Source organism: Miscanthus floridulus, chromosome 9 (assembly GCF_019320115.1).
Source record: "Miscanthus floridulus cultivar M001 chromosome 9, ASM1932011v1, whole genome shotgun sequence".
Classification (NCBI taxonomy): Eukaryota; Viridiplantae; Streptophyta; class Magnoliopsida; order Poales; family Poaceae; genus Miscanthus; species Miscanthus floridulus.
In genome coordinates this window covers 30,963,524-30,978,337 of record NC_089588.1, presented here as the reverse complement: position 1 = coordinate 30,978,337, position 14,814 = coordinate 30,963,524, and the positions used below count along the sequence as shown (strand labels likewise).

The 14,814-nt window shown below is 45.2% G+C and overlaps 1 protein-coding gene and 2 pseudogenes across 1 annotated transcript; 2 read left to right on the top strand and 1 right to left on the bottom strand.

The window, feature by feature from the left end:
* Positions 1-2,064: 2,064 nt before the first annotated feature.
* Positions 2,065-6,545, top strand: LOC136481654 (disease resistance protein RGA5-like; annotated as a pseudogene).
* Positions 6,546-8,848: 2,303 nt separating this feature from the next.
* LOC136483619 (receptor kinase-like protein Xa21) lies at positions 8,849-10,200 on the bottom strand (annotated as a pseudogene).
* Positions 10,201-11,142: 942 nt separating this feature from the next.
* LOC136479585 (uncharacterized) lies at positions 11,143-11,859 on the top strand. The gene has a single exon (XM_066477405.1). It carries the CDS (start codon positions 11,143-11,145, stop codon positions 11,857-11,859), a length of 717 nt encoding a protein of 238 aa, XP_066333502.1.
* Positions 11,860-14,814: the final 2,955 nt, after the last annotated feature.

Genomic DNA, 14,814 nt, shown 5'->3' with positions numbered 1-14,814 from the left:
GTTGCTTTTGTTGTCATGTGTTTTTAAAACTCGCATATGCTTTGCTATAAAAACAGGGGGCATATGTTGACAATAAAAAGGGCGTTCACTTGAGAGGTTGAGATGTTGGAAAAGATTTCCTACTAGCATAAGACCACCCCCTCTATATAAATAGCTAAGGAGGATCACGACCGATTGATGTATCCAATACACAGTTGTCAAAACTATTCTACCTTACTTTTATCCCTAAACCCTATGTCTTCCAACCCTTGATGTCCAACACTTCTCTTGATAAGATTTGCGGGCATTCTAGGTGACCTTGCAGATCCTAGAACACCCACGTCATACGTTTCCCGATGGTTCTTCCCGATAGTTGTTCATGGGTTTATTGGACAAAGAACGAGTATCGAATCAGCCTCATACCTGCTCATTGGTATCGATGTTAGGATCTCTATTCACTGCGCATCTAGGCCATGTACTACCGCGGACGATATAGCCCGACCAGTATGTGACCGAAGTCAGTGTCAACAGGAGTCCTTCACTTATCATCAAAGTTATTAGGACCGGACCGGAGATTGAACCGGCGAGGCCATCGGTTCACTGATTCACTGGTCCAACCGTTTAGAACCGGTTGAACCGCCAGTTCAATTGTTTTGGACCGAACAAATTAAACCGGTCACAGTTACTTTGAACCGGTATATATATATTTGTTATAATTAATAATTGACAGATGATAAATAAACAACACAAGTTTAATTGCACAAGTTTTTAGATTCAAAACAAAAGTGCATGATAACTGATAAGAAATACAACTCATCTGTTACTACTTTAGCCATTCGTGAAAAACTTAGAAATCAATCCTAAATTAATCAAATCTGGAGAAAAGAGATGCCTAATAACTAATATACTCTAACACGAACACGAGCTTCATATATTTATGAATCTTCACATTGACAGATCATAGATGCCTAATTTAATCTTAACCTAGGCTCACCATTAGCCATGTCGCGAAGTTCTGGCATGGTCGTCTGGAACTAGAGAACAGCAGGGAAGCGCTTGGAGGCCTAGAGCGGTGGAGCCTAGAGCAGAGTAGCAGATAGCAAGGCTGCAGCCGCACGCCGCGGCCGCCCGTTGCCTGCCGTAGCCGCCCGCCGCGGCCACTGCGACCGCCCGTTGCCTGCCACCAGCCGCACGCTGACCTGCACGTAGCTGCTTGCTGATGCTCTTGCCGCCGCCCTGCTAGACGCTGCACGGAGTAGAAGCGCCGCGCCGTCACCCAGAACACGAAAAGGCAATTTTTTTCCTCCCACTCGGCCACTCCCAGCGGCAAAACAACCCTAAAGAGGCATTTGGAGCCAATTTCCAATAATACCCCTAACTAGATAAGGTCGTCCTGAGTGCACAGAGGGGTAATTTTGGAAAAACTCAAAAACTCACCGGTTCGTATGGAACCGGCCGGTTCACCGGTTCCGTAAAAAACCGGCCGGTTCAACCGGTTTTTAGCGGTTCGATTGCACAGACGGTCTTTTAAGTGAACCGGACCGGTCTAGGCTCTGGTTCGGTCTTTTAGCGGTCGAACCGCCGGTCCGGTCCGGTCCTAATAACTCGGCTTATCATGCCTAGAGAGAAGCATAGTAGTAAGCTCCTTTAGGGTCTCAAAAAGCTTATGGAATATTTGTGACTGTCAGGAGCAATGTAAATGGAATCCATACCATTGAGACATCTCATTTGTGAAGTATAACAAGTTGTTAACACTACAGTGCATTCCATTTCAGTAAACCCAAAAAAGTGTCCAAATATTTTATATCTTTACTAGAGACGGGCATAGACATGATGCATCCCTCCAACAAAATTTCATACCAAACTCAACTTAATTAAAAATAAAGATTAAAACAACAATTCTTTTTTGGGCGTTCGATTCTTTTGCTTGGGCGCTGGCCACTGGGCAAGTCAGTCAGTCACATGGGCTGCAGGCATCCGATATTTTCCTGGCCCCAGTCTAGGGCAACTTGTCTGTACTACTAGTTGACCAAAACGCTACAGCGACGTCACAATCACTGTCACAGCTCCAGCGAACCACCGAGGAACAGCAAGGAGAGGAAAGGAGGAGAGAAGTGATTAAGCAAGATCCATGGCGGCCGTGCTGGAGAGCGCATCGACTGGGGTGATGAACTCTGTGATAGAGAAGCTGGGTGCTCTAATGGGGGAGCAGTACGAGAAGCACAGGGCCGTGCGCAGGGACGTGGCGTTCCTCAAGGACGAGCTCAGCAGCATGCTACGCTGTCCTCAACAAGCTCGCCAACATGGAGGAGCTTGACCCGCAGACGGTGGAGTGGAGGAACCAAGTGATGGGCATGGCATTTGACATCGAGGATTCCATCGACGACTTCGTGCATCAGGTAGGTGAGGATGCCACCAGCACTGGTGATTTTGGCTTCGTCGCCAAGATCCGCCAGTATGTCAATGAGCTGAGGCTGCGCCATCACTTTACCAAGCAAATCCAAGAGCTCAAGAGTCGGGTGATTGAAGTCAGTGAGCGCCGTAAAAGGTACAAGCTTGACGAAGCTGCGGCCTCTAGCTCTAGCTTTGTAACTGTTGACCCTCGCATGGCTGCGCTATATACAGAGGCGGGCAGCCTTGTCGGCATAGAAGGTCCAGTGGACGATATTGTCAAGTTGGTAGACAAGAAGGAAGGCGAATGCATCAACATCACCACAGGGTCTGAGAGTGGTAGCCATTGTTGGGTTTGGAGGTCTTGGCAAAACAACAGTAGCAAATGAAGTGTACCGTAAGATTCGAGGGCGAATACGACTGTGAGATGTTTGTGTCAGTGTCTCAAAGACCAGATCTGTTGAAGCTCCTTGGTAGGATCATCCACAAGGCTGGAATAATGACACAAGCTGAATCATGTCGTCGAAGTGGAAGACTTAATTGAAAGGAATCAGAGGGTATCTGAAAAACTTAAGGTGCCTCTCAATACTTGATTGCTTCTTTTCATGCTATACCAAACTAGCTGATTGACATGTACAATTTGTATAGGCAAAGTATTGAGCTTAGTTTAATTTAAATTTCCTGTGACAAACTATTCTTTGGTTGCCGGAATCTTCATGTTATGCCATTGCCAGCTAAAAATACTTGTTGTCTAGCTAGCGTAAAGTAGTACAAATGTTTAATTTAGTAAATGCTTTGTAATTCTGAACTTCATACAGAAATAACACATGTGAAAGATTACAATAAGATGTAATGGTTTGAAAAAGTGACTGAAATGTAAAGAAATTTAAGGCACCATGGAAACTAACTCTGATCAACACTTAACATATTATTTGCTCCAGGCCTGAAAAAAAAATGCTATGTGAAAGGGAAGAAGTACCCCCGCAGATTGAGTCATATATGGGGAGTGAAAAAAAGAGAGAGGAGAGAGTGGAGAGTGGGCTGTCTTTCTTCCAAACCATACTTGGTGACAGGTTTACTAGGCCCTTTAAGTTCAACTCATAATCATTAGCTAGGTATTCAAGTAGCAATATGGCGGGTGGGAAAGTGCTAAACCCCCTAACAATAGCCCCATCTTCAGTGAGTAATTAGTTCTTTACCTCCCTTTTAACTCCCTGCAGCTGTCTGCTGTGGGGGAGAGCGCAACTCGCGCATGTAAGGTTTACTAGGCCCTTTGTGTTCAAGTCATAATCCATTAGCTAGGTATTCAAGTAGCAATATAATGCCTGTTTACAAGAACTTAGGCCACTACATTGTATCCTCTGTTTGATTCTTCCATGAATTACTTTTGAGCCAGGATAAATGCTGATATCTACATCGTGTAAGGACAGTAGAGTTTTCTTATTCAGAATATGAGAGAAATGTGATTATTCTCTTGGATTATTTGAATATGTTTATCTGAATTTCAATTCAAACTAAACACTCATTTCGATTTTGTGAATATTGCAGTTACTTTTTTGTTATTGATGATATATGGGATACATCAGTGTGGGATATTCTTCGTTGTGCCTTGCCAGATAATCATAAAGGGAGCAGAGTAATCACAACTACACGAATTGAGACAGTTGCTAAGGCATGCTGTAGCTACCGACCTGAGTTCATTTACAAGATGAAACCTCTTGATGATGAGAACTCAGCCAAATTATTTTTTAGCAGAGTTGGATATGTTTGTGCTCAGCCACTGAAAGAGATCTCAGACGAAATATTACGAAAGTGCGGTGGTCTCCCATTAGCCATTATAAGCATTGGCAGCCTTTTGGCTAGCCAACCGATCCAGATCAAGGGAGCAATGGAAGTTTGTGTGCAGTTCACTAAGGTCAAATTTGAGAGAGAATCCAACTTTAGAGGGAATGAGACAAGTACTGAAACTTAGCTACAACAATCTTCCTCTCCATCTGAAGACATGCTTGCTATATATCGGCATGTATCCAGAGGATCACTGCATTGAAAAGGTGGATCTGGTGAGGCTATGGGTTGCTGAAGGTTTTGTCGCTAACTTATGTGATGAAGATGCAGAGAAAGTTGCTGGAACTTACTTCAATGAACTTGTCAACAGGAGTATGATCCAACCTACATACACGGGCTACAATGGTGAGGTGTCGGGGTGCAAAGTGCATGACATGATTCTTGATCTAATTAGACTGAAGTCAGAGGAAGAGAACTTCTTGAGTGTGGTAGACAATGCGAGTCACATGGCCCTATCTTCACAGAGCAAGGTTCGTCGGCTTTCCCTTCATTTGGGTTTTAGAGAAGATCAAGACACAGCTGTTGCAACAAGCTAGCATGTCACATATGCGCTCATTTGCTCTGTTTGGCAACACTTGCTTCGTACCTCCTGTTTCTAAATTCAAGTACATCCGAGTGCTGAATCTGAAAGACTGGCGTACTGATGAGCATGACAGTATTGATCTTACCCCAATCTGCAAATTATTTCAGCTAAGGTATCTGAACGTTGGTAGGAAAGCGCGCCTGCCAGCCCAAATCAGCAACCTGCAATGTTTGGAAACACTGGAACTGAATAAGCTTGATGGAGATGTGCCGTCAGATATTGTCCATTTGCCTTACCTGCTGCATTTCGTTGTTCCTTATGGTAAACGGCTACCAGACGGAATTTGTGTGATGAGGTCCCTACGTACTCTGAGGTGCTTCGATGTGGGCTTGAACTCGGTGGACAATTTTAAGGGCATTGCTGAACTTCTGAATGTTAGGGATCTCGTGATTTCGTGCAGCGGCACCGCCCCTCAGCAAGGAAACATGGACACCTTGTGGTGTTCTATTGCCAAACTTATCAGTTGCAAACTGAGGGCTCTAACTTTTCCATCCTTCCCCGATAATCTGCCTCCTCCGATTGTTGGATTAGATCGTTTGGCCATTTCTCAAGCCGAGCACCATCTTGAGGTACTTGAGGTTTCTTCGACTTTGTTTCCCCAGGTTCCAAGCTGGATTGGTCAACATTGTAGTCGGCTCTCAGTTTTGTCACTCACAGCTAACATGCTGAGGCAGGATGACGTTGATCTGCTTGTCCAGTTACCAAACCTGTTGGACCTGAAGCTAAACATTCGGAAAATGTCCAAAAGAAAGAATCCTCATTGACAGCAGCCGAGTGGCATTCCCAGCTCTCAAGTTGTTCACATTCTCCTGTTTCGCGCCATGCCTCTTCTTTGGGGCAGGGGCGCTGCCCAATCTCCATACGCTCACCCTGAACCACCATGGGCGCGGACTGGAGAATGTGAAGGTACTTGAAGGCATCCAGCACCTGCTGAACCTCAAGGAAGTCCATGTTGTCTTCACCAACGGTTATTGTGGTGGCAAAGCAATGCCAGGTATAATGGAAGCCGATGCCGAGGCTACATACAGGGATGCCATCAGCATGCACCCAAGGAAGAGTGGCATCAAGATCTTGGTTAACCTTTTCTGCTTAGTAATGCAACCCTCGGCTTTCTATTATGACTCTGACGACGGCGCGTTTGTGGAGAGCCAGTAACAGTCTAAGGTACCCAAATGCCACCAATCTATCCTCCGTTTCTTTTGTTTACATACTCGAGTTCTTTCACATGCATGTTTTGCTTTGAATCGATGGTGGTATTACTATTCAAAGCTAAATTCATGGCCATTTGCGTGCAAGTGCGTGCAAATTAATCTTCTTCTCAAACGAGAATGTTCATTTGATGGGTACAGGAAGTTATTACTGAGTTGATTCTTTCCTTTGAATTGTTTGCAGTTGGTTAAGTTCATGCCATTGCCATGTATGATCATGGGTGCTGTAACGGAGAACGTAATGTTTACAGCCAAGTCTCGGACTCATGGGCTGCAGCCAAGCAAGCGCACCAAGGCCCAACGTCGGAACCATGGCACCTAAAAAAGGTCAGCCCAAGTGACTAGAGGTGACTGGAGGAGACATAAGTTGTTGTGAACTGTTTTATTTGTCAAACACTTATTTTTAAAATAACTTCATCCATTTCTTCCCCCTCTTACAAAAACATGAGTTGGAATAAAACTGAAAAAAAGTAGCTTATCATAACTCTCTTCCTCATTTCTCTCTCCTATCCATGTATGAAGTTATTGGTGAAGCTGTTTTGCCAAACAGTTTTTCCAAACACAGCTCAACTTCACTTAGAAAGTTACTCATACAGCTTTACCTAGTGAAGTTAAGCTGTGCCAAACAGGCCCTTAATATCGCAAGGCTCTTTTATGCCTACATTTCAAACTATCACGGTTGCATTCAAACTATTTATATTATAAATTGATAATTTCAAAACTTATTATGTTATTTAGTGCACGTATAACAAATTATATTGCAAACTTTATAATTGTTTATTTACTGAATTGATAAATGGTTTTTATCAGTTTGTATATAAAATTTTTGTTCAACGTATCCTATGGTAATATCCTAGATCCGTCACTGTGTTACCATTTTGGCCACCGTCTTTGTCCGGATGTATATGGTGTTTTTGGTTCTTAGTTCAACCTCTCTTGGCTCACTTCATTCATATACTCAGAAAATAAGCACATTTGGTTGCTTGGCTTCACGATTTCAGCTTGACTCCACCCATGCAAGTATACGGTCTGATCCTAGTCCCGTGAAGACGGCTAAAACGAGCTTCAGCTGCAGAGCATGGTCCGACAGATCTAATTTTAGAGGATGGGCCCACACGTCATCCTCACATGTTAGACAAGTTCCATCTGCTAATGCAAGTAACCAAACAACATCGTTGTTTTTTTCCCCATCCGCTCACGAGACTTCACCAAACTCCTTTTGCTCATTCATGATATACATCGCAAACCCCATTCAGCAACCTGAACATACCCATAAGGCCTTATTTGGATGTATGTATATTCACTTCAATACACATGTGTTGGAGTGAAATGTAATGAAACTTAGTTTAATTACACTCCAATCCACTTCAACACATGTGGATTGAGATGAATACATACGCATCCAAACAAGACCTAAAGGAGAGGGATGGGAATTTCCTAGAAAAATGTAGAGATGGGAGAGATTAAGTTAAAACATATTCGTGTGTTGCTCTCGCTCCTATGTTTCCCATTAAAACTTATCAGATTCAACTGTTCCCTGCTCCAATTCGAAATCCCATTATCCCAATTTGAAATCGATCTAACTTTGGTGTGTTGTGTTCGAGATTAGCCGTTATAGATTTAATTTACAATAGTACAGGCCTGGCGTTGTGTGCCCTGACAGAGTTTTTTCTAAGAATAGTGCAGGCCTGGCGATCAAGCAAATAGATACATGCATGGAATATACAAATTTAGCTAGCATTTTAGCCGGGAATTTTTTCAGGTGGTTATTCCGGGTGAAACGAACGAGGCCTAAACGGTAGGAGATGGCGAGTGGCTAAGTAAGCGGCATGGCACGGAACTTTTGATTGGGCCTGGGGAAGTTTTGTTCTTGGGCAAAGTTTGTGGGAGGGTCCAGTGCGCCCCCTTTTCATTTTCGACTAATTTACTAATATTAATACCACACGGCTTGCGTGAGGTGGGACTCTCAAATAGAGCACACATTTTTGTTTACTTTTTTTTTTGCTCTTCAAAGTTTTTTTTTTTTGTTTCTTTGTATTTTGTATGTATGTAATTGTTTAACCGCTGCTGAACCTCTGAATGCAACTTTCTTTTTATTTTTTGTTTGTTTGCTTATTTGTACTCTTCAAAGTTTTTTTTTAATTTTTTGTTTGCTTTTTCTTATTTTTGTGTTTGTATTTTGTACGTACGTAATTGTTTAAGCATTGCTGAACTTCTGAATGTTAGGGATCTTGTGATTTCGTGCAGCGGTACCGCCCCTCAGCAATCTGCCGCCTCCGATTGTTGGATTAGACGGTTAGACCATTTGGCCATCTGAGATATTTTCCAAGCTTTTGCTGTGTCGTTAGGATTAATTGGGACCTTTAATTAGTAACAGTAAGATAAAATAGCTATTGGTTCTTTGTTTCTCAAATTGTCAATGAACTAACTTGAGTGTGCATATACATAAAATTTTCAAAATGTGACCCAGTAAAAATACAGAAAACGTAGGCTACGTTCCACACTCGCATCTTCATGTTGTCAAGCCTGATTTTGCGAACCCTATTCCGTCGTCGACAAAGCCTAGCATAGGCAGTTAGGCCACTAGGCTCTCCTGCTGATAATATTACTGCCAGGAAGAAAGCCTCCTCATAACATTGCAGCTTATTTGTTTACAAAGTGTACCTTGTTTATATATGCTCTACAGCTGCTATATTTCATTAACGGTAGGAATAAAGTTACAGCCTGCAAGACAAATAAAAAGGACATAGAAAGGTACAAATAGTACACATTAATAATAATAATTATTATAATAACAAATAAAATTATCAACGAACTGGTTAGTGCAGTGCTACATACCTCATCAGTTTCCATTCAGATACTCATCCTTGATTCCGTGCAGCCTTGCAGCCACCTCCTGCATGTCCATGCGCTCATTTGGCGATGGATTAGCACAGCGAAGTCCATTGTTTAGCACTGAAATTAAACATTCCAATCTTTTCTGCGTCATGGCTGATGAAGTTTGTTGCAATACATCATCATGCTCTTCAAGTAGTTCAGGATCTACAATCTGTGCAATCCTGTCAGGGAAGTTCATCTCAACGAATCTTGCAATATTGACCCCATCTTTGAACATATCGTCAGTAGGCCTCTTCCGTATAAATATCTCAAGCAGAACAATTCCAAAGCTGTAAACGTCTCCAACACTCGAAACTTCGCCTGTTCCCGCACACTCTGTAGATTGCATAATAGAATTGTTTAGTTCAAAGATAACAGTACATGAGACTAATTGGGTAGTATGCAAATATGAGTTACCTGGGGCGATGTATCCAATTGTTCCCTTTATAGCAACTGAAGAAGTCGAGATGGAGTCACCAGAATACGGTGTTCCTGAGCCAACCTTGAATCTTTGCAAGACCAAAGTCTCCAATATGCGCTGTCATATTGTCGTCCAAAAGAATATTGCTAGGCTTCAGATCACAATGAACAATGGTTCCTTGGTTGTTATGGTGGAGGTATTCCAATGCATCTGCAACATCTGTCACAATGTTTAACCTTTGAGCCAGTGTAATGCAGCTAGGCGTTGAGGTGTTTGCATCACCTCGAGTCAAGTATAACAATCGGCGTGTTCGCTGGTTGGGTTCTGAGCTGATTTGGGCTGACTGGTGCTGGTTTGTTGTGAGAGGAAAATACTGTTGGCTGGTTGAATAAGCCTGACTGAAACCAACAAGCGAACAGAATGAATGAATGCAAATCCCCTCGTTGCATGAACTTATAGACTAAAGCTTTGAAATCATTTCCCCTGGAATCAATACTTGAGCATGCTGTTAAGATTGGAACTATATTTCGATGGCGCACATTTCTTAGAGCATTACACTCTGCAATGAAACTCTTCTGTGCTCCCCTCGTGTCCAGGCTGAAAACTTTGACAGCAACCACGATTCTATCTGGGAACAGTTCTTGGTATACGGAAGAATATCTTCCTTTCCCAATTAACTTTGATGTGGAGAATCCATCAGTTGCTCTTGCAAGATCGTTGTATGAAACTTTGGGAAACTGGTTATTAATTGATGCCAAGGACAGAGATTTTCTCTTCTGTTTACCTCTCCAAAGTAACACTACACTTATGACTATGGCAAGTGACATAATGCTGGCTAAAATGATCACCAACTTTTGCACAATGGAATGCTTGTGCTTTCTTGAATCCAAAGGCATCATAGGACATGCGAGTAGGTGCATCTTTGGTTCCCCACCACAAAGCCCTGAGTTACCATCAATCTGCACATCTGTTACATTACTGAAGATCCCGTTTGTCGGGACCTCACCCTCTAGGTGATTGAATGACAAATCTAGTAGCTCAAGAAGTTGTAGGCTGCCAAGAGACACTGGTATTGATCCAGTCAAGTTATTGTGTGACAATGTTGAGAACTTGTAGGCTACTTGTATTGCCTAATGAAGTTGGGATGCTTCCGTTGAAACTATTGTGGCCCAGTTCCATATCTATCAAGCTTTCACAATTTCCCAATGTTCTTGGAATTTCTCCAGACAGATTGTTTGTTGAAAGATGTAAAATGGTGAGTTGCTTTGCATTGCCAATGTCAGGATGAAGTGGTCCATCTAGGTTGTTGAAAGAAAACCTAATTCGCCATTAATGTCGGAATATTGAAGAGCTCCTTTGGTATGCTGCCATGAAGACTGTTGTAGGAAATGCTTAGTACTTCAAGCATCTGGAGGTTGCTCAAGCTTTGGAGTATGTGCCCCTTCAATTGGTTCGATTGTAGATAGAGCTCTACTAGTTGAGACGGATTTGAAAGGGATGATGGAACGATCCCTGTGAAGAAATTGTTGCCTATTGACACTTTCTGCAGATTTTTCATAGCCCCAAGCCATGCCGCAACCACCGAATTTTTTATTTTTTAGCCTTTTTTTTTGAAAAAATTTCACAAATATGTCCCTGGAGGAAAAATTTCAGAATCTGGACCCTTAGCTCGGCGCCATCGTTGCTGGCGCCGAGCTAACACGTCTCGGCGCCAGGGACGCTGGCGCCGAGCTCTTGGGCTCGAAGCCAACGTGGCGTGACATGGCAGGAAGCTCGGCGCCGTAGATCTTAGCGTCGAGCTTGGCGCCAAGGTGACTGGCGCTGAGCCTTTTTTACGTATGGGCCCCAATCCTTTCTCTCTTCCTCTCCCTCTCTATCTCTCTCGCATCTCCCTCGCCCGAGCAGAGCACCGCCGCCGCCGCCCGCGCCCTCTCCCTTCACCGGTCGCCCTCGCCTGCGCGCCCTCGCCCGCGCACGAGCCTCGCCGCGCCCGCCCGCCCGCGCCGCGCCTCCACCGCGCCCGCGACCGCTCCGTGCCCGCGTCGCCCCACGCCCGGACGCCGCGCCTCACCGCCACCGTGGCCGCGCCGCGCCCCGCGCCTGCATCGCGCCCCGCGCCTGCATCGCGCCCCGAGGCCACGCAGGACCGCCGCGCCCCGAGGCCACGCAGAACCGCCGCGCCCGCATCGCGCCCGGACACCCCACTCCTGCGCCCCGGTCCCCTCGCCGGTCCCTGCGCCCACGCCGCGCCCTCGCCTCGCCCGACGTGCGCCCGCGCCTGCCTTGGCCGCGCCCCGCCGCACCGGTGCCGTGACCGTGGCCGTGCCGCCCGTCACCGCCGACCTAGGGCGTGGCCGCTGTGCCGCCCACGCCCGCCGAGCCTGCCTCGCCACACGGAGCGCCGGGCATCCCACGTCCGCCGTCCGCCACCTCCGTTGTCGGCCGTGCCCCCGCTGGCCCTGGCACCTGCAGCGGCCGGCCGTGCCTCCGCCGGCCCGGCTCGTCGGACTGACCCACGCCCGACGTCCGCTGCGACTCCATCGTCGGACAGGTAAAAATTGTGAATTTACAATGTGCGTACTTAGTTAACTTTGATTGTAGTGTAGTAGTTTTGGCATTTGTTACTTACTAGTTAATGTGATGACTCAGGTAGTTGATTTAGTTAGTGATCTAGTGAGATATATATGTAGATAGATAGAAACATAGATACATAGATACATAGATATAGTTAGATAGCTACTTAGATAGGTAGTTACATATTTAGTTAACTAAATAGGACCTAACTATTTAGTTAGTACACTGTATCTATGTATGTAGTTATTGTCTTATTTACTTAGTTTATAGTTAGAAAGTACTTGTTAGGTACTATCTATCGTCTAATTTGGACTAAATGACATGTGTTTCGTTATGTGTTTAAACTAGATGGACAACCTAGTGACCATATATCATGGAGGCACCGTTGAATACGATCGTTATGGATATGTTGAGTTTGTTGACATGCAAAGCGTGCCTATGCTATTCAATGATAGACCTTCATTTAGTAAGATGATTGCAAGGGCTCGGGAGGAGCTGTATTGCCTTAGAGATGATGGCATTGCAGTTGAGGGTGTACTGCACCTAGGTTCTCCTCCCAATATCCTCAGGCGAATGATCCCAATTGTGTGTGCGGATCAGTGGGAGAACTATGTGAGATCGGCTATGAAGAGCCAACTGCAATGTTTGGACGCGGTTGTGCGTCGGGTGTTAGTTGATCCCATCCCTCATGGGTTTCTCCACCAATGGGTCAGCAGGCACACATCGACCTTCCCATCCTAGAACCTAGTATGGATGTGGAGGTTGCACCTACGGTTCCCGATGCTCAATCTACCCCCAATGCGGTAGTTGGAGATGCTTGTCAGACTCATATTGTTGTGGCAGATCCTCCTCATGAGATCCCTTTGACATAGAATCATCCGAGTAAGTGTCTTAACCGCATGCTTATTGGGAGCTTACCCCCTTCCTTACATCCATTTCTTTTATTCTTTCCTCATTTCTCTACTTATGTTGCAGGAGACATTTCTGAGAATGTGGATGTGCCCCCTGTTGCTGCGCAAGTGCACTTTGGAGATGGATTCCGTGGCTCCAATAGTATTGAAATTATGCATGATTCGGAGCCATATGAGATAGCAAGGGCTCTTGATTCTGATGATGATCGCCTTGTTAGAGAGTTGACAAAGAGTGATGTTGAGATGCTGAGGCGTATCTTTCCCGATCACCATGATCCAAGAGTTCACGAGTTCAGCGATCTTACTCATTTTGATCAGGCATGTGCAGAAGGACGTGATGATGAGCTCCTAGAAGCTCCTGAGGCTGGCCCTAACATGGTAATTGAGAATGGGAGGGTGTTCAATGACCTCCCTGCATTGAAGAGGTGGTTGTAGGCGTTTGTAGTGATACGAAAGAGACCTTACAAGGTCTTGCATTCATATGCGGAGTGCCGTTACACAGTTGTGTGTGACAAGGAACATTGCCCATGGAGGGTTTGTGCAAGGAAGCAAACGGTCATCGTAAAGTGGAAGATCACAAAAGTTGTTGGGTCACATAATTGTGCTGACCATGAGCTGACACTGAGACATCGGCAGTTGACATCTACCCTCATTACCAAGCGGTTGATGGGAATATTGCAGGGAGAACCCAACATGAAGGTGAGGAGAATTATCAGGACCGTTGAGGCATTGTATGGAGGTTATGTGATAACTTATGGTAAAGCTTGGAGGGCTAAGCAGCAAGCGTAGAAGATGATATATGGGGACAGGGAGGATGGGTACGAGCAGCTGCCAGTACTTTTCAATGCAATCAAAGTGGTGAATCCAGGCATGCATTATGAGTACATCCCAAAACCAAATGCATGGAAGGATGGGAGGCAGATATTCTTCCGTGCTTTCTGGTGCTTCCCTCAGTGTGTCGAGGTCTTTAGGCACTGTCGTCCCGTCTTCTCCATTGATGGTACGTTCTTGATTGGCAAATATCAGGGCACACTTCTTATAGCCATATCCTGTGACGCGAACAACAAGTTGGTTCCTTTGGCATTTGCTTTGGTTGAGAAGGAGAACAATGACAGTTGGGGATGGTTCTTGAGGCTAGTCTGGATACACGTGGTTGGGCCTGGCAGGGAGGTTGGTGTCATATCTGATAGGCACTAGGGCATACTTAATGCCGTGTGAGAGCAGATAGAGGGGTATGCACCTTTGCACCATTGTTGGTGTACTCGGCACCTTGCCGAGAATCAACTCCAGAAGGATGGTGTGAAGGGTAACTTTGATCGGTTCCAGGAGGCTGATCGACAGCTTGAGGACAAGTACTTTTAGAAAAAAGTTGGAGCAAGTCAGAACCGCTTCAAATGCAGAAGGTAGACAATGGCTCATAGATTTGATGAGGGATTTGGAGAAATGGACGAGAGCTCATGATGCCGGTGGATCAAGGTACGAGTTTCAGTGCAGCAACATGGGGAAGTCATTCAATAAGTTGTTATTGGGGATACGTGGTATGCTCGTGAATGCAATCGTTCAATTCACCTTCTATAAGCTTGTTGCCTGGTTCAACGATAGACACGCCCATGCATTAAAGTTACGGAGTGATGGAGAGATATGGGCTCTGAAACCGAAGGCGCACCTAGAGAAGGCAAATGAAAGGGCTGGCACACATGAGGTTACATGCTTTGACCATGCCACAAGGACTTATCAGATCGAGCATAGGGGTGGTACAACGTCCGACGGCAAGGTTTGAGAGTCGAGGATGGATGTGGTTGTCCTCCAAGATTTCAAATGCACTTGTGGTAAACCAAGGTAGCACACTTTCTATGTTCCCATTTGGTGGTAGCAGCTAGGCATCGCAACTATAATATCGAGAGTAGGATACCTCACGAGTTCAGTGTCGACACACTTATGCACACATGGAGCCCTCGCTTCGTGCCTTTTCGGGACCCTAGAGAGTGGCCTCCATATGCTGGGCCGAAGTACATTGCGGATCTA

Coding starts and splice junctions, on each gene's coding strand:
- LOC136479585 (XM_066477405.1), top strand. CDS start 11,143: ATGGGCCCCAATCCTTTCTCTCTTCCTCTCCCTCTCTATCTCTCTCGC.